The sequence below is a fragment of the Nomascus leucogenys genome, chromosome 22a, assembly GCF_006542625.1.
Source record: "Nomascus leucogenys isolate Asia chromosome 22a, Asia_NLE_v1, whole genome shotgun sequence".
Taxonomy (NCBI): domain Eukaryota; kingdom Metazoa; phylum Chordata; class Mammalia; order Primates; family Hylobatidae; genus Nomascus; species Nomascus leucogenys.
Window position 1 is genome coordinate 36,948,933 of NC_044402.1, and position 27,620 is coordinate 36,976,552.

General features: G+C 31.9%; 1 protein-coding gene across 5 annotated transcripts in view; it reads left to right on the forward strand.

Annotated features, from left to right (window-relative positions):
* The window catches only part of NOVA1 (NOVA alternative splicing regulator 1), a 151,702-nt gene that overhangs the window by 118,890 nt on the left and 5,192 nt on the right, over positions 1-27,620 (forward strand). For 2 of the 5 annotated variants that reach the window (XM_030804138.1, XM_003260706.4), the window contains one exon: positions 4,903-4,974. The exons of 2 other annotated variants lie outside the window; for them this stretch is intronic. In XM_030804138.1, the coding sequence (XP_030659998.1) occupies positions 4,903-4,974 (72 nt within the window). Of the gene's footprint in view, positions 1-4,902; positions 4,975-6,798; positions 7,115-27,620 lie in introns of those variants that run through there. One more of the 5 variants, XM_003260708.3, reaches the window with a different exon arrangement.

A 27,620-nucleotide genomic window follows, 5' to 3' on the forward strand; every position in this document is an offset into this window, starting at 1 on the left:
TGTATTTAAAAAAGTCAAAGTAAGATATCAAAAATATTTCATTTAACCCAAAGAATTTTACTGTCGTCATGATAAATTGACAAAAATAGCACTTGTTAATTTGTTTGTTCATTATTCATGGGCATGAATAATTATGAATTTACTAAATGCCTTCTTAGTAAGTAGCAAAATATACTAAATTGTAGCCCTTGCAGACCAGTTTGTGAGACAAGTACTTAAAATAACTTATAAAAATTAGAATTGTATTTATATACCAAAACTACAATGTAAACAATATGCTATAAAAATCCAGAGGCGTGGCCAGGCACTGTGGCTCACGCCTGTAATCCCAGCACTTTGGGAGACCGAGGCGAGCAGATCACCTGAGGTCGGGAGTTTGAGACCAGCCTGACCAACATGGAGAAACCCCATCTCTACTAAAAATACAAAATTAGCCGGGTGTGATGGTGCATGCCTGTAGTCCCAGCTGCTGGGAGGCTGAGGCAGGAGAATCACTTGAACCCAGGATGTGGAGGTTGCAGTGAGCCAAGATCGTGCCATTGCACTCCAGCCTGGGCAACAAGAGCAAAGCTCCATCTCAAAAAAAAAAAAAAAAAAATTCAGAAGCGTGTAAAAGAAATACAGGCCAGACTGACAGTTAATAGTCTTGTAAATAGATGAAAACTTGACTGGACCTTGAAGAATGTATAGGAATAGCCTAATTAGAGGAGAAGAAAGAAAAACACTTATTTTAGGAAGGCGAAACGATATGAATTTGGGGAGAAGGGTATCATATTTGTTGAATAGTAAGGAGACTGTATTGGCAGAAGTGGGACATTTATGTTGCGGTTGAGAGGAAATTGATGTTAGACAGATGGTATGGAACCAGATAATGGAAAACCTTGGATGTCTAATCAAAGGACATCCTATGGAATACAGATTTGCCAAACATTTTCCTAAAGAGCCCTTTTAATTTATCTGAAAGATTTTGGGGGAAAAAAAAGAAGTCACTTAGGCAGTTTGTTCTCTCTTGCACTAAAAATCCAGACAGACTCTTAGGGTGCTTGTAGGTACAGCTATTCATAGGAAAAGAGAACTGTGAATTGACTAGTTCAGATGCTGGAAGACAGTTCACATGTTGGAAAAAGAGGAGGATATTTGTCAGAAATTAAAAACTAAAGATGACAGTTCAATATTTAAATATTTTATTCATTTTGGTACAGTATGTATACAAATGGTACAGTATACAGATTTATTTAACAGAACTCAAAATAGGGGTTTGGGAAGGTGATTACTTCAGTAATGTTACTTCACTAGTAATAGATTTTGAATTACAATTGAGATTTGTTGTTCATTGCTGTTTTCACTTTGCCTATAAATATCAGAGGTTCTTGACAGTCTATTACTGCAGACTTGCTTGAAAGCAAGCTCTGTTTATTACAGTGTTTATTAATAATAATATTCTCTGGCCCAGCAAAACTGTCATTTGTTAACAAGAATTCATCTCATAATTTGTAATAATCGTACTTATTTCCAAAGGCCTAGTTATGTCTACATTTAATTAAGTACCTACTGTTAAATTCTTGATTTTTTAAAAAACTATATTCCAAAAGATCCACTGTTTTAAAATTGTTAATAATTATTCTGCATTAAGTATTTTCACCCTTCCATGTCTAAAGAATTATTAAACAGCCATTCAAGTAATGTAGATAAAATATATATTATGCTTTTCCGTTTGAAAGAAAAAAATGGTGCTAATAAATGAATCTGTCCTTCACATTCATTATTTGAAAAATGTAGAAAAAAATTTTTGTAGGAATGTGTACTTTGTTCTAATATATCAGTATATAATGTTATGTGGATATTCAATTAATTACATCTTCATGATGTATATCAGAAATTTTACTAAAGGATATTTAACATGAAACCACTAAACTTTAACTCTGCACAGTAAATGGATGTAAACAGTTTGCTTATAAAATGTTAAGGAAACAGGCCAGGTTCAGTGGCTCTTGCCAGTAATCTCAGCACTTTTAGGAGGCCAAGGCAGAGGATTGCTTCAAGCCAGGAGTTTGAGACCAGCCTGGGCAACAAAGTGAGACCCTGTCTGTATAAAATAATAATAATAAAATGAAATATTAAGGAAATAACTTGTACATTTATATTGTACATTGAAATATTTCTTATGGATTTTTGTTTTATAAGAAATCTGTATGGTTTTATCTATATGGTTGAGAACAACTATCACACCTGTTCCATTAATTTAATAATCTTTTACAAGTATTACTTTAGTATATCTACATTTAGCTGTTTATGAGAACACTTTTTCTCCTAGTATTTAGAAAACAATCAACTGAAATGAAACTTTACAGAGTATTTTTATTGTTATAAATCGAATTTATAAAGCAGGGGTCCTTTTGTGCTTAAAAGTATTTATATGAATAATAGCTGGAAAACTCGTCACATCTTTATTTCATTACATTTTCATTATTTTAATAATTTAAACTAAGAAAATATAGAGACAACTTACTGTAACATTTCAACACTCTTATAACTTGAAACCCAAACTTACATAATTTTTACTTGTTTATTAAATATATTAAAATGTAACCTCTTAACAGATTATGATGTTTACCAACCAAAACTTTAATTATCTTAGGCACATTGATATTGTCTAGAAATTTAAAATCATTGATTTTATTCCTGTGGGAATGAAACAGCATCACAATTATTGCGGATAATTTTGATGAATGTAAGTTGTATCAATTATTAATACATGTCTAATATTTTATGTATATGCCAAGCAAAAAGAAAGGCAATAAAAATTGACAGATCGTATTAATCTAAGTGATTACAAATTCTGAGCCATTTGATATTAAATTTTAATTTTAATTAAAAGTTCAATTTGCAATTAAACTTTTTCTACATAGTTCTTTGCAGTTAAGACCTTGTTGAGAATTTGTATCCAAGACAAGGTGGATGTCATATTAAACCTATAGTACTTCAGAATTATTTTCCATTAGATAGTTCTTCTAATGGAAATAGAAGAGCTCAACACACATAGAATCGTGCTTCTGTAGGTTAATCAACATGGATTCTAACCTATATTGGGGGAAATGATCTCTAGATTTATTTAACATGTACTTAGTCACCAGACTCATTATTAATCTGAGATTAGTACAGAACAGATTTTTACATGTATGTTAACTACTCCCAGGTATCCTCTGTAGTAACAGTTGTAACCAATAGTAGAAAAATAAAACCTTTACTGTTCAATTCATAGAACAATCGTAGCATGGAGTCATTAGCATATGTCTCAGCAAAGTATTGCATGGAAAATAAAATATTAGGGAAATTTTTAATGATTGGAAATGAAGTCTCTCTTGAGAAATAGCAAGAATTAATTATAAAAAACAAAAATAGAAAACAAAAGATTTAAAACTTTTTTAAAATTTTGAGGATGTACTGATTACTATAGCTCTCCTACCCTTTTTTTATATGATTTGGTAAAAATCTTGGTTTGACTCACTATTAGTTGTAGGTTTCCTAGAAGTATTTAGGTTTTAACTTTAGAAGAATCAGGAATTATTTGAGGAGTGGACTATATAAAACATGGTATGCTGTTAGAACCAGTAGTATTTTGTTACTGGAGGGTAGTGAATTAACCAGAAGCCTGGAAATTTCTTATTCTTTTTTTTTTTAAACTCTTAATGGCTTTATTGTACCCAAATTACAACTTTTGAAATGTTAAATGCAAAAATGCCACTTCAAGTAATTTCGTCTGCTTTTCCTGATACTGCTGAACCTTTAAAGTTATGCTTTTGCTCATATCTGAGTAATTTTGACAAATATATATTAATATAATATAAAACAATGTCCATATACAAGTGTGTCTTTAATATAAAAACCTATCCCATTTCACCTATTTAGAAATATTATCTATTGAGGACGTAACATAAGCAATGCTATTTTGCTTAGTGAACATATGACACTTAAAAAAATTCTTAACATCTTACACTTTTAAGGTTTTTCTGTTAGGTGTAAGAACTTTTTTAAATATCTTAATGAATTGTTCAACATGTGTAGATGGCCTTATACAACATATTATATATATATAGTAAGTGTATATGTTTAGAAGTGAACAATAAATATGATTCCTAATATTTTTGTGTTTATTTTTAACACAGCTGATGATGCTATATTATACTCTTCATCTATATTGAATTTACTCTTTAAGATAAATGATAAAAATATTATGATAAATTGTTAGAATGCTATTAGTTACCTGTTTATTAATATGAGGTTAATGTTTACATTTTCAGACGGGCCTTAAATTTATTAAAAATTAATATTTTAGAAGATAATGTGATATTAAGAACTCAGAACTTCAAATTTAATTGCTTTTAAGTATGGATCCCTAAATTCATGTGGAATCAACTTGTTGGTGATGTTCAACATATTAAGTAGGTGGATAATTTTATGCCAAAGTAAACTTCATTTCACCACTTCTTCAAATCTCCGACTGTATTCATTGATAGGAAAGTGACTCTTTTGGTTTTATTCATTGAACTTCTTGAATTTTTTTTTTTTTTACATCTCTTTTCCCCAAGAAAACAAGAGGGAAAGAAATGAAACTGCTATTCATGAATATGGTCAGGATACTTTTAGTACTCATGTGAATTTTTATCAGTCACCGTCATGATTTCAAGTCATGAATTTATTTTTACATGCTTATGCATGCATGTTTACATGCATTAGTTACTTAATTGATGTTAAAATCCATTAAATTCAAATGATAGGAGAAAAATTTGTTCATAGGATTTTGTTCTCGTTATATTACATTTTATTTTATTTTGTTTTATTTAAATAATCAGTTTAAGGCTTATAAAGGTTGATTTGCTCCTGAACTGCTTTGTTTCCCAGACATTGCCATCTTCCCCAACTACCACCAAGTCCTCTCCATCTGATCCCATGACCACCTCCAGAGCTAATCAGGTACAGTATCATCCTGTCATCTACACCATACTTTTCACGGGTGATTGCCTGCAAACTGGAGAAAAAGATAATGGTGGGTTAAGGATTTATTCGTTCATTCACATATATGCACCATAATCAGATTCCAAATAACCTAAGAAAGAAATATCAATTATTTCTAAAATTTTATATGCATTTTTAATTTTAGATAACAAATACTATATTCAGATATTAAACTACTATAATTTTTTATTATTTTTCCTTAAAATTGTGACTACCTAATGGAGCACTGAAGGCTATTTATTGAATTGGTATTTTTAATCTCCCTTATTGTATCTTTCCAGATTTTTTCATATGTAAGTTAAGGATATCATATATGTAAAAAAAAAATGTATAAATTGAGCAAAGGTATATCTTTAAAAGTGAATGCAATTTTATTTGCTTTTTATTTGAGACATGCCTTATGATGTAAACAACTTTCAACTATTGATGAAAAAAAGCATTTCTAGCAATCTAAAAGAAACTGAAAATTGGTATTTGTGGTAATTTTAATGTTTAACAACTCAGGAGATGGTGTTTTCTTAGTATTTTAAAAAAATGCTAAGCATTTTCATTGCTCTACTGACAAACTTTGCAAGTAGAATATATTTTATTAGTTTGATTTATGATTGTTTTGGTACTGTTTGTAGGTCATTCTTCAAAAATGTAGTTATTTTTGACAAATATAAGAAGATCATCTAAAATATTTGTGTAATTCAGAGCCATACTGTACTTTAATTTGACAATGTTGAATAATATATTTATTAAAATTATTAAACACATTTTTATTTTGTGTGAGTTGAACTTCATTTAGGTGAGAAATGTTATTTTCTTTAATATTTTTGCTTTTTTTAATAAAAGGCTTTATGGGGTTATTTAAATATTAAAATAAGCTTATCTGTTTAATATATTTTTCATATAGTTGACTAACAAATTATTAACTTTGAACTATATTTGCTAAATATATTAAATGTGGCTTTTGCGTATTATCTGCTATAAGACTGTCAGAACTATTTTGCTGATTTGTTGATCCTAATACTTTTGCAACCTGAAGAAAGATTTAAATATAATAACTGGAAGCTAAACTAACATTTAGGATGATATTTTATACTACAGGTTTGATTTTCATTTTATGCAATAGTGTTCCCTTCAAACAAAAGCATTTTATAATGCAAACATTTTTAGGCCCAATAAAGTGGTTAGTAAAGTACACATCTCCAGTGGTAAAACCCAACAGTTCTCTTTGAAGGAAATGGTACTACATAAAGTGACAACCAAGCTTGTATTACAAATGCATGAAGTTTAAAAGTATACTTACATTTTTACTCTACATACCTTATCTTTTACTGAGTTTTAATTATATAGTATAAAAACCTTTTAGGAAAACAACTGATTTTGTGTTTTTAATATTTCTTTTGTACTTTATCGTTCAGTCTTTTCCAAATGTAAACATGACAAACACAACCACGATACAAATAAAACGAATGATTTTTCTCAAGGTAAAAAACCTTGGATCTAGAAAAGAAAACCTCCTTAATAATTTTGCCTTTGAAGCTAAATTTGTATTTTCTTTCATTTATTCTTATATGAACTTGTGAATCTTTATAAAATGGTTTCTTTAAAAGGCGAATTATATATTTTAGTTCACTAATATTGTATTTTTACCCTCTAAAGTACTACATTTACCCTTGCCAAATCTAAATTTTGCTATTTTGAAATAATAGGTCATTTGTAATTTTATATTCTGTCCACTATACTCTGTTATGTTGTTACTTATACTCTGTTTTCTTCTGTTCTTGTACAAAGAAGCATAATATCTCCTGGATATCATGAAGCAAGATATAAGAGAAGAACAAAACAAAATCCATAATTCATTGAAAGAATTGTAATCATCAATCTTTCGTATTATTAATAGTTTGTAATTATTTTCTCCGTAACAGTATTTTCCAGTAGATTCTAATCATGTGGTAGGGCAGAAGGAAATGTGCTTTTTGTTGTTCATTTGTTTCTTGTCGATAGTCCCAATTAATTTAGCTTTGCTATACTGACTTATATCTGGAAGTATATAACCAAGATAAGAAAATAGGTTCTAATATGATCATCTTAAGCTAATTGAGCTAATTGTAATAAAAAGAACTAATGGATTGTCAATATTCAGAAAACCAAAAATAAAAAACACAGAAAACTATTCAAGGAGTAAGTTTGATCTGCATTTCCAATATTTAAAAATACTTTTTATTCTTTTAAAAATGATGACATGTTTCAGTACATACCGAATTTTACTTTATTAACCTTGAGACCCCTTAACACGTTTCCATAGGTCACACTGACAGACTCTGACTACAATGTTGTCCTATAATAATTTCCTCCTTAAAACTGGAAGACTATATGAGAAGCCTTATAAAATGATGGCATGGTGGCTCACACCTGTAATTTCAACACTTAGGAAGGCCGAGGCAGGAGAATCACTTGAGGCCAGGAGTTTGAGACCATCCTGGGCAATATAACATAGCCAAGACCCTGTCTCTAAAAATGTATACATTTTGAAAATTAACTGGGCATGGTGGCACTTGCCTATAATCCTAGCTACCTGGAGGCTGAGGTGGAAGGAGTGCCTGAGGCCAGGAGTTCGAGGCTGCAGTGAGCCGTGATCATGCCACTGCTCTCCAGTCTTGTGTGTTACCTTAAGTCTCAGTTTTCCCATCTGTGAAATTCAAACAATATCGCCTCATAGGATTGACATAAGAAATGAAGAACAGTTACCTCTTCTTAGAACAGTGTCTTGAATGTAATAAACATCATATAAATGTTAGGTTATGTTTATTTAATTTCTTATCTGTCAAGTGATAATGAAAAAGATTATTCTTTAACATAGTAAATAATAAAGCAAATGGCTTATTAAAGCTTTTGAGTTTTGCCTTTGGAAAGATTCTAGTATTAGTATTGGCTGTTTTTTCAACTCTAAAATATTTCTGTAATTAAAGCCTGTCTGCTTAAACTACTTTACAATTATTTTCTAGTAAGAGTACTCAGTTACTTGTTGTCTAAAAGTACATAAAATTGCTCTTCTTCCCCTACTGAAGAAGAAACATTATAAGAACTAACAGTTTTACAACTTGTATTTCTGTGCGTGTTTCATATTGTAAGGTACAAGTTTTATATTTTTCTACACATGGAGTTTTAAATATGAAGCAGATATAAAAATATAGTAAATAGATCAAATTATTTAAAGCAACATGTTTTAACTTTCAAATAAAACTTAGAATCAGTAGCGTTCAATCAGTTCTAAGTTATTAATACTAAGTTACTCAGTCACTCCATTAAGATTCAACAAAATGGTTTTGTTAATCAGTGGTACCAAAAATTAAATTTTGGTTTTAACCTTAGTCCTTGTTAGCTCTCCTGGAATTTTTCTGAAATTTCATGAAAAGAATAAAAGAATGATTTCAGAAATATGTGTTTATAAACATTTGTTTATTTACTGATAAGTTTGAAATTATAAGCATTTATCAAATTGTATAAAACACATGAAAACAGATAGCTTATATATAGTACCCTTACTATGGTTGCAGAAAAATAAAAATAAAAATAATTGGTCCCATTTTAAATTCATGACCACAAGTCACAAATGGATTCGTAATTCTGTCATTCATAAGCTCATTGACTTTCTTATTCTCTTATTCTCTAGATGACTATTTCACAAGTTCTCCTCTCTTTTCAATCCTATATTAATTTTCATTTGCTGTATAACAAATTACCACAAACTTGGTGGCTTAAGCAACACACATTTATTTTCTTATAATTTCTGTAGGTCACTAAGAGCCCATGCATGACTTAAGCCAGGCAGGCTGAGCCCTTTACTTGTGACCTCACAGGGCTGCAATCAGTGTTGGCTGGGCTGCATTCTCACCTATAGGCTGACTAATATGCTTCCCTGTTCATCCAGGTTGTTGGCAGCATTCAATTTTTTTTTTAACCTGTTTGACTGAGGGCCGCCACTTATTGGCTACAGGCAACTTTCAGATTCTAGAGGCCACCCACAGTTGCCTACCACATGACCCTCTCCACAGGGCCTTCAAAACTTGGCTGTTTGCTTCTTGCAAGGCCAGTAGGAGAATCTCTCTACATTGTGTGCCAGCAAAAATGGAGTCTTACATATTGAACCAAATCACAGGAGTAACGTTCTCACCACCTCTACCCTACAACATAATTTAATCATGCTAATGACATTGCATCACTTTTGCCATATTCTTGTAGTGAGAAGTAAGTCATGTGTCCCACTCACACTCAAGGGGAGAAGATTGTACAGGTTGTAACACCAGTGGGTAGAGATCATGGAAGTTTTCAAAGAATTGTCCCTACCACAACCCCCACAATGTTTCTTGCTTCTTATTCTCTCCCAGCTAATGACCTTACTTCCTTTCGTACTTCACTGAGAAAATTGAAGCAATCAAAAGTGAACTTCCACAAACTCATACCAACAAATACTTAATGAAGCATCATTTATACCCACAGTCTACCTTCTCATCAATTACTATAGGTAAATTTTCCCTGCTCTTGTCTAAAACCATTCATTTCAGTTGTCCATTAAACCTCATTCTTCCTTTACTCAAGAACATTCCTGCAGCAATTCTACGTTCTCTCTCTTCTTTTTCTGTCAAGTTTTTGCTCTCTACAGAATCATTCCCATCAGTGTGCAACTGTTTTTTCTTTCATCTTAGAAAACCAAACAAAACTTTCTTAATGTCACTTCCCCCACCAGCTAATGCCCTATTTCTTCTACTCCTTTGTAGTAAAACTTACAAAAGTATTATCTCTACTCTCTATTTCCCAGTGTCTGTATTCCCATTCTTAAATCCACTTCAGTCACATTTTTGCCTCCGCCATTCCACCAAAACTCTTTGCCAAGGATATCAGTGATGAGCACTTTGCTAATTCCAGTAGTCTGTTCTTAGTCTACATATTACTTTATCTACCAACAGTATTTGTTAAAATTTATCACTTCCACCTCTGACATCTGTAAAATTTATGTCTCCATTGTGGGACAAATATACTGTTATCTTAGTCCATTTTAGTCCATTCTGTGCTGCTGTAACAGAATACCTGTGATGGTAATTTATAAAGAACAGAACATTTTTTCTCACAGCTCTGAAGGCTGGGAAGTCCAAGATCAAGGCACTGGCATCTGATGAGGGCTTTCTTGCTGTGTCTTGAAATCTCGGAAGACAGAAGTACAAAAAGGGGATGAACACTGTGTTCCTACATGGCAGAAGAGGAGAAGAGAGAAAACTCACTCCTGAAAGCTCATTTTGTAGTGTTATTAATCAAGTCCTCATGACTTAAACACCTCCCAAAAGGCCCCACCTCCCAAAACTGTTGCATTGAGGATTAAGTTTCCAACACATGAATTTTGGAATGGACAAAAACATTTAAACCATAGCAACCATGAACTAAAGAAGCTTAATCTTTATTATTCCTCACATGTGCAGACTTATTACCTAATTTTATGTTCATAATTTTAAATTTTGTTTTCCCAAAGATGTCCTCTAAAATTGTATATGCTTCAGGCCCCACATAACTTGTGTTCACCTTTATCTCTGGTCCAGTTCTCACAGTGAAACTCCAGACTATGTCCAGTTCCCCACTCAGGCTTTCCACTTACATACCTAATTGATATCTTACATGCAGTAAGTCCAAAAACTACCCCTAACCTGTTCCTTTTAAAATAACTCAGTTTTTTATTTCTTTGCTGCCACCTGAAATAGTTTACCATTTCGCTGAGTAAAAGCCAACATCTCCAAAATGGCCTTATTTAACTTACAAGAAAAGGGCTTTGCCACATTATCTCTTTATTTCCTGCCACTCGCCTCCTCACTCATGTTGGCCCAACCACATTGACATTTGTTGCCCCTTGCAGACATCAGGCATACCCTAACCTCAGTATTTTTCTCTTGCTTTTCTCTGCATGAAATTCTCTTATCATAGAGATCTGCTTGGCTAACATCGTCATAACTTTCTAGTCTGTTCAAAATTCACCTTCTCCATAGGACTTACCTGACCTCCTTTTATGGCAACCTGGCCTCCCCCTTCCCCCCGTACTCCTGATTCCCTTTATCTTGCTGTTTTTTAAGCTTTTTTCCATTGCCTCATGAATACTGTATACTTGGCTTATTATCATGTGTATTGTGTATTGTGTTTCTTAGAATTGCATGAGGATAGGGTTTTTTTCTGTTTTATTCTCTGATGTATGTGAAGCACTAGCCTGGAACATAATAGGTCCTCACTAAATATTTGTTGAATGACTAGCGTTAGTTGAAAGAATAGGCTTACAAGTCTATATGTTCTAAAATTCTTTTTTCTTTTTTACAATATTTGCAATGAAATTTTGCATAGAACTCTCTCTAAAAATATAAACCAACTAGAAAAGAATACTTTTAGTTGAATGAAGAGATTAAGCTAAAAGAACATAGCCTTCTTAGCTTGACGTCTATTTTATGCCTTACAGTATTCAGAGCACAATTTGAAAACCAGCTGGGCACTTGTCTCAAATACGAATATTATCATAATTCTCCAACAAAATATAAAAATTAGGGCCGGGTGCAGTGGCTCACGCCTGTAATCCCAGCACTTTGGGAGGCCGAGGCGAGTGGATCACTTGAAGTCAGGAGTTCAAGACCAGCCTGGCCAACGTGGTGAAACCTTCTACTAAAAATACAAAAATTAGCTGGGTGTGGTGGTGCATGCCTGTAATCCCAGCTGCTCAGGAGGCTGAGGCAGGAGAATTGCTTGAACCCGGGAGGCGGAGGTTCCAGTGAGCTGAGATCACGCCATTGCACTCCAGCCTGGGCAACAGAGCAAGACTCCATCTCAAAAAAAGAGAAAAATTAATTTGTATTCTTTCAGCATATGTGTGATTAGTGTATTGTGTTTGTGTGATATCAAGATAATGTTCAGCAGAAATATATAAGAAGGTCCTAGAAATATCATGACATCCATTTTTTAATGAACTTATTTATTTTGTTATGTATATTAGATTTTATGTGCATTGCTTATCATTAGGATGAGAGTTACAAAATTGCTGATATTTGATTATAATTTCCTGTGGCTCAACCTAGTATGTATCATATACATATCAAAATTGCAAACATTCTTGGGAATAAATTGAACCAAAAACACCGAATTCATATTAAGTAATATACAATTTTTATATAAAGGCATGAAACACTCCCTTAATAAATGGATAGACTTACTATAATTTTTGTGGGGAAGATTTAATATAGGAATATCAATCCTTTTTAAATTAAAATATAAATATATTACAATTTTCATCATGTTCACATTTTTCTGAGATCATTTGAGAGAGAAAATGATTTTAATATTCGTATAGAAACAAATCCCTGATAATTACCATCAGTCAACTCATAAAAGAAATATCAAGAAACTAGTAATATTGAGGTCACCCAGCATTAAAATTTACTATAAATGTGTCACAATAAAAGTGGCATACAAATAGATGCAATTGATAAATGAAGTAAATAGATATTTCTGAAATAGATCCAAGTAAAGTCATGCATCACGAATGTGTTCTGAGAAAAGTATCCTAAGCGATATTGTTGTGTGAACATCGTAAGAGTGTATTTACATGAACCTAGATGGTATAGCCCATTTCAGTACACAGCCTGTTGCTCCTAAGCTACAAACCTATACAGCATGTTACTATACTGAATACTGCAGGCAATTGTAACAGTGATATTTGTATATCTAAAGATATCTAAACAGAAAAGGTAATGCTTTGGCTACTACATCACTAGGCAGTAGGAACTTTGCAGCTCCATTATAATCTCATGGGACTGCCATATATGTGGCCTGTCATTGGTGAAAACGTCACAATGCAGCACATGACTAGATATGGGAACTTAATGTATGCTAAAGAAAAACAGTGTGATCTAGGGATTTGGAGAACTGTGCTCTTGAGCCATAATACCTGGCTTCCAATCAAATCTTTGTTACATCCGAATTTTATAATGTGTGAGGCCACATTTTTTTATTTTGCCATGCGTGTTTTCTCATTGTAAAATGTGACTACCTACCTCGCAGAGTTGTCATGACTTTTAAATGAACGAATACATGAGAAATATTTAGAACACTGCCTGGTCCAAAGTAATATATAAGTGTAATTTTAATTCATTATTAAAAAGGATGTTTTATTTTATAAATGGTGCTGGTATATTGACTGTCCACCTGAAAGAAAATGAATTTCTACCTCAGACCATATGCAGAAATAAATCTCAATGCATTCAAGATTGAAACTGCAAGCCTATTTGAAATTATGGTGTACGAAATCAAGGATGACTTAAGCAAGGAGGAAATCCAAAACATAAAAAGTTACCAGATTTGAGTATATAAACATTTATTATTTTTGGTATGGCAGAATATGCCATTAATAAGCAAAAGAAAACAGTACATTTGGAAAAAATATGTTGAACACATGACAGTTAATTCGTATCTCGGCTATACAAAGAACTCCTAGGTTCATATGAAAACCCAATATAAAAATGAAAAGACAATTTATGGAGGAGGGAATGGAAATGTCCAATACAGATATAAAAACATGTTTAACTCACCAGTCATCAGGGAAATTGGAATCAACATCACACATTTGCACTACTTTATATCAGATAGACAAAACTTTATGTTTGTGTATAATACACATATCAGAAATTCAAGATGTGTGTGTGTTTATAAATCTAAAATGCTGGCAAAGATACAAGAAATAAACATGCTCATACAATGTTGATATAAGAAATGCTACATTCCAGCTTTTGAGATCTATCCTGTAAAACTTACTGCACCAATACTTAGAAACAAATAAAAGAACGTATGTGTGGCAAAAGTTGGAAAGCAATTTCACCCTTAATCACAGGAGAGTGATTAAATAAATTCTGATATTGCAGAATAATATGTGGTGAAGCTATTTAAAATGCTGAGCTAGATCTGCAGAAACTAGCCTAGAATAGTGTCATACAATATGAAGAAAATTAAGTTGCTAAGAAACATTTGGCCCTATCTTTAATAGTCAAAAAACTTTGTTCATGTATTATTAGAGTGATGACAAAATATGAAAATCACCACATTTCCCTTCTTATATTACTTTGTTGTTAAAATGTAACAGAGGATACAAAAGAGAATGGAAAAAAATCCTTATTTCAGTTGTGGTATATGCAATGTTTTAAGGGAGAGAAAGCAGTAATTTCCCAAGTGGAAAATTGGTTGTCTTTGACATTACATGTGCATTTAAGCTACTTGGCATCTTGATTTCCTACTCTTTTGATGCCTTATTGAGGTCAAGAAGACTCACTGGGGAAAGGCTTCAGGCCTAGAGGACGCACTTACTGACTGGCAAATGGAGTGGCAATTGCTTCATATTTTAAAGTTATGCCAAATTAAATGATTATGTAACATATGTAATATTTTTATTTGTCCTTTAGAGTTAAAACATGAAAAATACTCAACTCTAGCTTTATATCAAAATTACCTATGTAGATTCTTAATTAATAGACCTATTATGAGATTTTGCATCTATATTTGAACAGTCAGATAAAATATTTCATGACACCTCTTGAAATGTTTGGGAAACACTATCACAGGATAAGAGCACATTAGTTTATAATAAATTGATAATTGTGTACTATATGACACTGTCTCTTTTTTTTCAAGTGTTAATTCATCAAGACTTTACCATGAAACAACATACATACTTTGTGATTTGAAAAATACTAAATTTGTACAAAAGTTGAAGGGTAGGTATTAGTTTCAGCATTGAAAATAGTTGGTGTTTACTAATTAATACAACTTAAATCTATGAAGGGTTACACAAAGGATGATTATCCTTTTAGATATAATTAGTGAATGTGAAGGCCTGGGACATTATTGTATACTACTGTAGACTTTATAAACACTATACACTTAGGGCACACTGAATTTACAAAAAAAAATCTTTTTGTCAATAATAAATTAACCTTAGCTTAATACTTTTGGCTATTACTAAATACAGTTAGAGGTTCTCTTAGAGATTTTTATATGCAGATTACATTAGGAGTTCTGTGGGGTGTTTTTGTTTTTGTTTTTTGAGACGGAGTTTCACTCTTGTTGCCCAGGCTGGAGTGCAATGGCGCGATCTCGGCTCACCTCAACCTCCCGCTCCTAGGTTCAAGAGATTCTCCTGCCTCAGCCTCCCGAGTAGCTGGGATGACAGGCATGAGCCATCATGCCTGGCTTTTTTTTTTTATTTTTTATTTTTTTTCAGTAAAGTTGGGGTTTCTCCATGTTGGTCAGGCTGGTCTTGAACTCCCGACCTCAGGCAATCTGCCCGCCTCAGCCTCCCAAAGTGCTCAGATTACAGGCATGAGCCACCAAGCCCAGCCTACGTTAGGAGTTTTTAAGGTCGTTTAGCAATATTCTTGCCAAAAATTATGGATATGATTAAATAAGTGCTTCCTAACCATACTCATTCCATTGCAGACTTCTTAGTTTGCCAGTGTGCTGTAGTGTAGATAGTCTATTATCCACATCAGTGACGGGAATCGGATCTCCCTTAGGGCAAGTTAACAATACCACTGAAAGCAGCACACCAGTAATGTTTTCAGGTTAGTATTATAACACAATATTTGGTAAATATCAGGTTATGTGACCTCCCAAAATCCCTTTTAAATGTGTAATTTTATATGAAGATGTTTTTAAGTTTATGAAACGCCTAAGACTTTAAGATTGAAGAAATTGGTACACATCGGGGAAAGAAAGAGTTAATGAAATAGTCGCTCTGTAACATTCCTTTTTCTACATCCCATATATGGCTCAGGCATTGGTAAAATGCACAGAATGCTGTGTCTAGTATTGGCTCATACGAGGTAGATTTGTAAGATTCTCTGGACCACTTAGTAGGCAAAGGTGGTTTCTCTGTTTCATCAAAGTTTTCCTCGCAGCCATAGCTGCAGTAATTCTTGCAAACAACATGTTCTCAAGACAGAACATTATGCATGCCTTTATATAACCAAACCACTTAATATCTCCTTATTCCACAATGTGTAGTTATCTTCTTGCTTTGTGTGTGTGTGTATACAGTTCAATAGAATTTTTCATTTTTCAAGCAAAGCCACATAAAATTGAAAATATCTAAAGTAGTAAAATTGGATAGTTATCAAGTTTATTTTAAACATTTTATTTTTTTAAAGAATGCTTAGATACGTGAATGTCTTCACAGTATTCTCTGAGATAAAAGTAGTTTTGTAAAACTGGGGAGTTTGATACCCTCTTGCTTTGGAATAAAAAAAGTGTTTTTCCTTGTTTTGACCTCAGAAATTTATAATTGGCCTTTTGGGTTATTAGTTTTTCTAATTTTTTATCATTGAATTTTTCCGGAGACAATAAATTGATCATTTTTGTTTATTCTGAACCTAATGCTGTATAATTCATTTTATTGGTGTTTGGTTTAGCTCATATTTCTTATTCAGTTACTCTTTAAAAATATTTTTGAAAAAGAAAATGTTCCTTTTTATTACCTGGCTTCAAATTGCTTTCAGCTGAGTAACAGAATTTTAAAAATTAGTATATTTTTATGTATGATTTATTAAATATTATAAATGAACTATTTCACTCATATATATGAAAAGAATATAGTTTTGTGACTAATAGTACACTTTGTTAAATTCCAGATGTGTTTCAGTAAACTTTTAAAGGTTAATATTTATATGGTTATTAATGTCAAGTATTAATGAAATACTAATGTGTAACATTTTTATTTTCTTAATGACAGTCATTTGGGATAGTAAATAATCAACCTCCCATTACTAGTAAGATACTGAAATATCTTTATTTTATTTTTTAAAATGGACGTAGCTGGAGGCCAAATTAATGCAGAAACAGAAAGCCAAATACTACTTGTTCTCCCTTATGAGAGGGAACTTATTTTTTAAAATAAGTATTGCCTTTAGGAAAACTGTTGGTGAAATTAAAATAATAAGAAATATATAATTCACCTAATCAGCAAATATAAAATACCTATAAGCAACTATAATTTAATAAATCATTTCAAAAATATGGCACATCAGACTTTTCAACTAATAATATTTAATTTTAATGGTAAAAATGACAATCAAAAAATGTATAAAGATACAATAAAAATCCAAATTGTGAAAGTTTTCCTTATAACTTAATTCCCTAGTTACATAAGTTTAAATGGAGATGGATTTTCAAACATAGGTGAGAAATTTACTTCCAATGTTATCTTATTCAGTTTGGTTATGTCATAGAGTATTAATCTATAAACAACTCAAAATTTTAAAAAAGTTCTTTATTCCTAGATTAACTTTATTTTCTTACATAAAGTGTTTTTTATAAATGGGCATTCAGGTTAAATGCATGATTTTTATTTAAAGCTATGATTTTGAATTGTCCTACTTAAAAATTTTAAAATATTTTCTAGATGTTCTTTTCTGTCATTTATCAACTCACTATTTACAGTCATGCGTATTTTACAGTCATTTGCTTAATGATGGGAATATATTCAGAAAAATGCAGCATTAGGTGTTTTTGTCGTTGTGCATACATCATGGAGTGTACTTACACAAACCTGGTAGGTATAGCCTAATACACACCTAGGCCCTTTGTGTAACCTATTGCTTCTAAGTTACAAATCTGTACAGCATGTTACCTTACTAAATACTATAGGCAGTTGTAACACAATGTTAACTATTTGTATATCTAAACATATCAAAACGAAAAGGTACATTAAAAATATTAAAAATACAGAATAAAAGATAAAAAATGATACTCCTGTATATATAATACACGTATAACATGTAATATAATATAATATACTCCTGTATAGGGAACTAACCATGAATAGAATTCACAGGGCTAGAAATTGCTCTGGGTGAGTCAGTGATTCAGTAGTGAGTGAATGTGAAGGTCTGGGACATTACTGTCCACTACTGTAAACTTTATCAACACTGTACACTTAGGGCACACTAATTGTATAAAAATAAACTTTCTTTCTTTAATAATTAACCTTAGGTTAATATAACTTTTTGCTTCATTTATTTTTTAATGTTTTTACTTTTTGGCTCTTTTGATTTTTAAACACTTAGCTTAAAACACTAATATGTTGTCCAAAAATATGTTCTTTTTCCTTATTCTGTACACTGTTTTCTTAATTTTGTTTCTTTTCAGCATTTATTTTAGATTCGGGGATATGTGTAGAGGTTTTTTGCATGGGTAATTTGCGTGTCGTTGAGGTTTGGTGTATGAATGATCCCAGATAGTGAGCATAGTGCCTGATAGGTAGTTTTTCAACCCATTCCCCCTCCCAACCTCTCCCCTCTGGGAGTCCCAGTGTCTATTGTTGCCATCTTTATGTCCATGTTTACTCAATGTTTAGTTCCCTCTCATAAGGGAGAACAAGCAGTATTTGGCTTTCTGTTTCTGCATTAATTTAGCCTCCAGCTACATCCATGTTGCTGCAATGGACATAATTTTCTTACTTTTTACAACTGTGTAGTATTCCATAGTGTATACATACCACATTTTACTTATCCAGTCCACCATTGATGGGCATATAGGTTGATCCCATGTCTTTGCTATTTTGAAGTGTTGTGATGAACATACTAGTACATGTGTCTTTTTTGTAAAGTGATTTATTTTCCTTTGTGTATATACCCAGTGGCGAGATTGCTGGGTCAAATAGTAGTTCTGTTTTAAGTTCTTTGAGAAATCTCCACACTGCTTTCCACAGTGGCTGAATTAATTTACATTCCCACCAGTAATATATAAATGTTCCCTTTTCTCTGCAACCTCTCCAATATCTGTTATTTTCTGGCTTTTTAATAACCATTCTGACTGGTGTCAGATGATATCTCATTGTGGATTTGATTTACATTTCTCTAACCATTAGTGATGTTGAATGTTTTTTCATATATATGTTGGCCACATGTATGTCTTCTTTTGAGGCATGTCTGTTCATGTCCTTTGCCCATTTTTAATGGGGTTGTTTGTTGCTTTTTTTCTATTTAGTTTCTTTTCATTTTGTTTTACTTTTAAAACTTTTTAATTAAAAACTAAGACACACATTAGCCTACTCCTACACAGGGATGGTATCATCAATGCCACTGTCTTTCCTGTCCACATCTTGTCCTACTGAAAGATCTTTGGGGGCAGTAATACACATGGAGCTATCCTCTCCTGTGATGACAATGTGTTCTTCTGGATTACTTCCTGAAGGACCTGCCTGAGGCTGTGTTACAGTTAACTTTTCTTTTTTAATAAGTAAATGGAATACAGTCTAAAGTAATGATAAGAAGTATAGTGTAGTAAATATATAAGCCAGTAACAGCCATTTATCATCATTATCAGGTTTTATGTACTGTACACAATTGTATGTGCAATACTTTGTGTACAACTAGCAGATTAGTAGGTTTGTTTACACAAGCATCACCACAAACATATGAGTAATGCCTTTTGATAGGACATTAACAAGGGTTACAATTTTGCTAGGTGACAGAAATTTTTCAGCTCCATTATAATCCTATAAGATCACCATTGTATACATGGTCTGTCGTTGAACCAAACTTTGTTATTTGGTGCATGACTGTATATACATTTAAACATTTTGATATTTTTATTATACCACTGGACTGTAAAACCTATGATAGCAGAGATCTTATACTTCTTATTTACCCCTACATCCCCAATATTTGGAATTATACCTGGCACATAGTAGCCACTCAATAAATAATTGTGCAATAAATTCCAGAAATGTGCCAAAATTATTTTTTAATTGTTCTACTTTTGGAGGATTCATTTATTCTGCAGCCTAATTTTGGACAATTGTTCCATTTCCTTTTGTTACACTGCTTTTGAAAAATAAGACAGTGTATATGGTAAGAGAAAAAAGCTCATCTAAAATGCAATCTCTATTGCTCCCTTTCTGTTTTACCTGAATATAATTATATACTTTTACATTAACCCAAACTTCATATATATATATGTGTGTGTGTGTGTGTGTATATATTTGTGTGTGTATGTGTATATATATATACGTTCAACTTTGCATTGCTATTTTCTACATCATTTTATAATTTCATATAGTGTAGTGCCTGCATACTGTCCTTTGTATATGACATTCAGTGTTTTGACTTATAAACAATAATCTTAAAACACTAATACATTATGCAGTGTACTAGTGTTCATTGTACAGTGTACTAATACATTGTACAATGTCCTCTGTTTTGGAAATTTCCCCAGAAGAATTGCAGAAGGACAGAAACAAAGTGAAAGATGATACCCATTTCATAATTTGATGAATACTACAATATGATTTGCAAAAGACAATATATACTCACACCAACGTTTTAAAAAAGAAAAAGATAATAGTTTACCCCCTCCCTGATTTATATTTGGTTTATTTTTTACTTGATGATCAATTTTGCTGCTCTACCTTGAATATCTTTGATCATTTTAGAAATTAAATATTTTCATACTTAATTATTTAATTTTCATTATTTAACAATTTGCTTCACTTTTACTTCCCCCTAAATAATTTCATCTATCCCTATGACTTTAAATACAATTTATATGTTAACTCTCACGTTTCCCCTGGCCTCCAGACCCATAGTCAACCACTTATTTGGCATCTTCACTTGGATGACTGATAGGCATTTTAAATGGATAACTTGGATAAAATAGAAATTCTTCCATCCTCATCTTTCACCCCTTTTCCACCATCTACTTCGATGAACACAGCCCTATTTTCATTTTCATAGCTATTTTTTACTTTTTAATTTTAATGTTTAATTTACAACATTAAATTGAAAACATTAGCTTTCATTTCAAATATTCAAATATGTTGAATACATATTTTGCTAATCAAAATTAAGAACTCTGAACATATGTCTTATTATATGTGCCCTGAAAGAGCTAGGCTAAAAAGAGGTGATTTTAAATAATAACGATTTCAAAGAGCTTTTTGTTAACTTGACACATGGATGATGAAGGCTTGTAAGCCTTTCATCAATATAACCTCAATTTAGTAAAATCTGGTTTAGTAAGCATTAAGAAGACAATACCCCAAATTATTTTCATTTTTAAATAATGGGCTTTCCTGCAATAGTTTATTATTATATGACCTTCATAGTTTTTTCATAGTTATTTAACTTCTAGTAGTTTTCTTTTTTGAAGTAATTATGTCTAGAGTGCTCATCATCTCAACATAACAGGAATAGTTTGAAGTGCTTCTCTTCTGTTCCTCCTTCACCTAGAAAGCATAGATTTTTTTTTCTATTTTTCTTATTCCTAAGTTATATCCCTCCCTGGGATATAGTGTTGTATATCTTTAAATTTGGAATAATGTTTCGGGAGCAAAGTGAAATAATGTGTTAAATGGAAAAATAACTAAGTTAAATTTTGTCTTTAGAAAACTGTCTGGATAATTCAGTGGGGAGTTGAAGGAGGGGTTCATTGAAGAATTTTAAACAGAATTTTCTCATAATGCTAAAATAAAGACTCCTTATCCTCAGTGTCACTAAGTTGCCTGATTTTATAGATGATGAAACTAAAGTGATTTGAGAAAGGTCACATAGCAGAGCCAGGGTGAGACCACGGATCTATTAATGGCCAATTCTATATTTTTATTATAGTACACTATGCTTTAGATAGGATAAAGTAATAAGACTGAAGAACAGCACATAATAGGACATATGGATCTAGGGAGCAGGAGAAGTCACAGATAGCTCCTAGGTTTAAAATCTGAGTGGGCAATGGGTGAAAGGTAAAAATACATGAGACAAGGTGGCATAGGTATTTTATGAGAGATACTAGACAATGCTATGAAAACTGTTCTGCCTTGGATTTGGTTATCAAAAGTAGATTAAACAAACTAGTGGAGAGTTGGAAGAACTGCTTTTTAAATTCTTTTTGGATACTTCTATTCATGTAAATCTGTTGTACATATTTTATCAAATCATTCATTCACACAGGCAGCTATTTATTTATTTGAAGTCTATAATCAAAAGAAAGGATACCATTTTTCAATTTGCTTTGTTCAACAATTCAATGTAGATTCCCCCAAATGGCACATGTCTCTCCATTGGATGCTGCTAAGTGGAGCCTCAGTATCCTAAATTGTAATACATTGGGAAAATAAAAGGCATTTATCTGGCTAGATTATACAGTGTATATCATGGTAAAAAGTAAATTAATCTACGTGTCTTTCCTTACCAGAACTATGATATCTTGACTATTAAGTTTAAGAGATAAAATGAAATGTCAGTATTTTGATAGGCAAATAATGCATGATATAACAAGAATGTAAAAATATTTTCAAAGATACTTTTTGGTCAGTTACAAATTATAGAAGCCCTCAAAATTATAGAAATTATCATAATTCAATTCAAATTTCTTTAAGCAAAAAAAGGAGTTGTATTTCCTCTGTGCTGGCTTTAGACAGGGTTAGATTCAGATGCCAAAAAATGCAGTCTCATTTTTATCTGAGTTAACTTCATTTGCAGTCAGGTTCTTCCTCTTCTCATAATAGTGGTAAGATAGCCACTAGAAATGCCAGGCTGGTGTTCTACTAGATTAGGAACACAAATATCTCTTTACCGACAAGTTTACCAAATTCTCACGCTCTTGTTTGGCCATCCTGTTTCATGTGCTCAAACCCAAACCAGTAAAGGTTATGGGTGTGAGTATAGCAATAGGTCAGACCTGGGTCATGTTTTTACTTCTAAAGCAAGCTTGTGCAACCTGTGCCCCAGGATGGCTTTGAATGTGGGGGCCCAACACAAATTCGTAAACTTTCTTAAAACTTTTCTGTTGTTTTTTATTTGCATTTTTTAAAGTTCTTCAGCTATCGTTAGTGTTAGTGCATTTTATGTGTGGCTTGAGACAATTCTTCCAGTGTGGCCCAGGGAAGCCAAAAAATTAGACACCCCTATTCTAGAGATATTGAAAGATTGTCAGCCTTATCTGAGGCACGTACACTAAGAATGAGAAAGGGTGTTTTCCAGAGGAAAACAGGGGCTCTGTTGCTAGAAGAAGAATGATTGGATACCAGCTGAATGACTGAGTAAAATAACAGGTATCCACTGTTGATAGGAATTGCTTTATAAGTGTAATGTCATATATGTGTAGTAAATATGGCAGCCCCAAATAAAATAATTCATACTATTAATTGGGAGCTCTCAAATTATAATGGAACTTGTTTTGCATTCACTTCAATATATGGTTTTATTAAATAGTTTATGATTTTTCTGCCATGATAATGAAGAAATATGATTCCTATAGATAGTCTCATTCCTTTATAGCCATAAAACCATCATGAGTTGGAGTTCTTACTTGTTGAAAGAGTAAATATATCTTAATGTCTATTTTTAATTAGAAACATATCAATATTAAAATCAATTTATGTGGTAGTTTTAAAACTCGTAGGATTCTTTTGTGATTGCAAATAGAGAAATTGTAAATTTATTACTTTTTTCTGAATAACAGCTGATGTTAGCATAATTAATATAATTATATTGTTAATCTTATCTCCTTTTTTGATAAATAAGTTGTGAGTCTAGAATAAGGAAGATTTAAGTAAAGATTCTTTTAATTTAAAAGTAGTAGTATTAAGCTGGGTACAGTGGCTCACACCTATAGTCCCAGCTACTCAGGAGTCTGAACCAGGTGGATCGCTTCAGCCCAGGAGTTCGAGGCTGCAGTGAGCCATGGTTGTGTCACTGTACTCCAGCCTGGGTGGCAAAGGGAGACCCCCCTCTAAAAATAAATAAATAAATAAATAGATAAATAAATAGATAGATAAATAAATAAAATTATTGAAGCAGTTCATCACAGCTAAAATGGGTTTAGATTTGAAACAGGAACTGTCCAACACCGAAATAACAGTGACCAAATTTATGGAAATACTTGCTTGTGAAAAAAGAGTGTAAAGACCATTAGGGAAATATCTTCATCTTTCAAGGATTTTCTTACCTATTCTTTCTTTTTCCAGTTAAACTTTGTGTCTCCTTTATAGCCTTATATACTTCTGTGCAGCACCCTTAAGACTCCTGCACTGATACACACTCATTTTCTACAACTATCTATAAGCTCCTTAAAGGCAGGAACAATGTCATATATATCCTTTATCTCCAGCTTTCAACACAGGGCTTGGGCCATTCAGTAAGCATTTATAAATGATTAGGTAGATGCTAGCAAATCTAATCATAACTCTGAAGGGAAATCCGATTTGTAACTGTCAAGAACATATCTGATTTAGTTTTATACATGTTATACCAAATAATTTGTATGCCGTTGAAGATCAGTTCTCTTCTCCCAATTCTTTACAAATAAGAGTATGTGTATTTTTGTCAGCCAGAGCATTAGTAGACTTCACCAGTGAAAATGAATCCATGTATACAGTTAGAATTTGCTATTTGTCATTTCGGTTGGAATTTAAATACTATCAATATACAGACATTTGCTTTGGTAAATGCCTTTATCTAAGAAGTAAGAGAAAATAATCTATCTTACGTAATTCTCTTTGCTTCTCCTCTGTGTTTTCCCACCAGTATTCAGTTGTCCACCATCTCAAAGCTTCCATGTTTTTCTCTCTCCTTTTCCTTAACTCTGGCCCAAAACTTAAAATGTAAATATAACATTTCTGTCCCTGTAATATTATTTAACTGAATTTCAGTTTTTTGTCTCAACTTCTTTTCAGAGAGTCTGTTTCCTCTCTCTGTCCATATTAGATTAATACTGTGTGCAAATAGGTATGGATATATTTTTTAATTTTTCAGAGAAAAAAGACAGTGTAAGGCAAAGAGGATTCTCATGTTCTTTTGTCAAAAATAAAAATTGGGTGATAAATGCCTTGTGTAAGCTATTAAGTACTTACTTTTATTAAATTTTGAAAACTTTTTGTATTTATGTTTCCATTAATTTTCTAAATTTGGTAGTCTTATACAGAATAGCCTATTGTCTAAAGTTAGAAAATGCTATATATTATAATTACTAAGATGCAAACGTTAAGTCTGCTCTTAAGTCATAACACATCTTTAGTTTTTTAATCTTGTCAACAAAATTTGGGGCCACATCAATATTTAATTAAACATTGATTGTGGTTGACAGATTTGTTATTTAAGATTCTTTGAAATGATTAAACACTAAAATTCAGAAGATAAGTATTAACTACATAAAAGCACCTTTAATATAAAGATAGACATTGTCATATAATTCTTCAATTTTCAAAAATATGGATATTTTTGGAAGATGTTTACTGTCATTAAAAGTTAACACTATTTCAAATTATATATTATTTCAAAGTTTTTGAGTATTGGCTGGGTGTGGTTGTAATCCCAGCATTTTGGGTGGCCAAGGCGGGCGGATCACCTGAGGTCAGGAGTTCGAGACCAGCCTGGACAACATATGGTGAAACCCCGTCTCTACTAAAAGAATACAAAAATTATCTGGGCATGGTGGCACATGCCTTGTAGTCCCAGCTACTTGGGAAACTGAGGCAGGAGAATTGCTTGAACCCGGGAGACGGAGGTTGCAGTGAGCCGAGATCGCGCCACTGCACTCCAGCATGGGCAACAGAGCAACACTCCGTCTCTCAAAAATAAATAAATAAAATAAATAAATAAAAATAAAATTTTAAGTATTGAAAAGAAGGAAAAATAAAGGGTTTTTTTAATTGTTAAAAAAGACAAGCTAATGTTCAATAATGTAAATGCAATGCCCACATGCGCAAGTTGTTTTAGATAATAGTTTTAGAGTTAAAAAGAAAAAAAGCTGTGAAAAAACACATATAATGTGAGACTGATGTGCCATGTAGTAGAAATTAATATGTTCACACATTTCATAGAGTGAATGTTATAAATTAATAAAATTTCATTACCTTTTATTATCAGCCTATAATTAACCTTTTCTATACTGTTCTTGTGGTTATCATGCAGGAAACCATTACATTGAACAAAACAAAAATGATTACTTATAACTTAAAATAACATAGGAGTAGCTCTTTTGAAAATCTTGGCTGATTAATACATTTTTCTTCATTAAAAATATGTTAAAGCACTGCAGTTTGCCAGTACGTGGTGTTTTCATTAATGTTACAAAAAGGTTATCATTTTGAAAAGAATTGCTTATTCATAAAAATACAATCATATTTAACATTCAGATACTTAAATCCTTAAAAGTGCATTTTCTCAGTATTTCATGTGTATGGGATAAAAATAAAGATGATTGTAATTCATCTTTATAATTGGTATAGTGTATCATCATAGTTTAACTTTCTAATTGTAACACTTTTCAGACAAATAATTTTCTACAAAAAGAAGTCTGTGAGCAAAATTAACAAATGTTATAAAAACACTTCTTGGTCTATTTCTTGAAACTGAATCCACTTAATCAGGGAATATGAAGTTTATGTTTAACATTCCCAAGAAAACTTAGACTATTTCTCAAACATTCTAAAACTTATTTTCCATAAAATGAAATGATTATATTAATAAATTGTAAGGAAACAAAATTAAATTTCTTTTATTACCGTAAATTGTGTGCATGGAAATGAAATGAGGTTTGTGTGTGTGTGTGTGTGTGTGTATTATATGTGTAAATATATTTATGAGGTGACTTGGTTTAGAATTTGCATTTATACTTTCTCTGCTTGCTACCTTCCAGAACAAAATTGCCTAAAATGCATGGCTGTATTTCTTTAAAATATTCTTATCCAAATTTGTGTTTTAAAGATAGTATTAGAGATGCTTGCTAAAAATTAGCTAATGAAATCCCTCATAGAATACCTCAAACAACTAAATGTCCTGTTCAAACTTTAGCACATTTTTTTAGCCTGTCCATTTTAATGTCTGGAACAAGGAAAGCAATTACTTCAGTGCTTTGTCAGTAACACAACAATCACAAGTTTTGACCTACCCAGTGAGACATAAAACATTGTCATATGTGTCATTATGCTTCCATAATATAATTTTAAATGTTAGTATTTATATTTTAATTTTAGGGACGACAGAAAATGTCATATTGATTTGATATTTCTTATAATAGTTTTTTATTGTGATTAAATAAGTCAAAATATGCTGATTTTTGTGGCTGGATGTTTCAATACAAATAAAGATTTCTATATGTGGTCATATTGGATTGAGTATTAATGTCACTGCAGTAATTTTTCAGTATCCTTTGAAAATATGGTAGTACCATTTGGTAAGATGGTAGTAAGCCCTAATTTTAAAAACGTAGCAATGATAGCCAAAAAAGCGAATAATTAGACTAATTATTTTACAAATATAGATAGTGCAGCTAGGTAATATAATTCTTAAATAGGGTTAATCTACCCCAAGCCATTAAAAAATTAAAAATTATTAATTATTTAGAAATCACTCACTATTATGAAGTTATATTTCGTATGTCAGTTTAAATGAAAATAGTAATAATTTTACTGACCTTTATCTCTGAAAACAGTCATGAAACAATTAAGCTATTTTTAATAACAAAAAAATTACTGGGTGATAAGGAACATGAAATTAATGTTTTGAAGGGACTCAGGCTTGAACTTTCCTACTGTTATCTTTATTAAC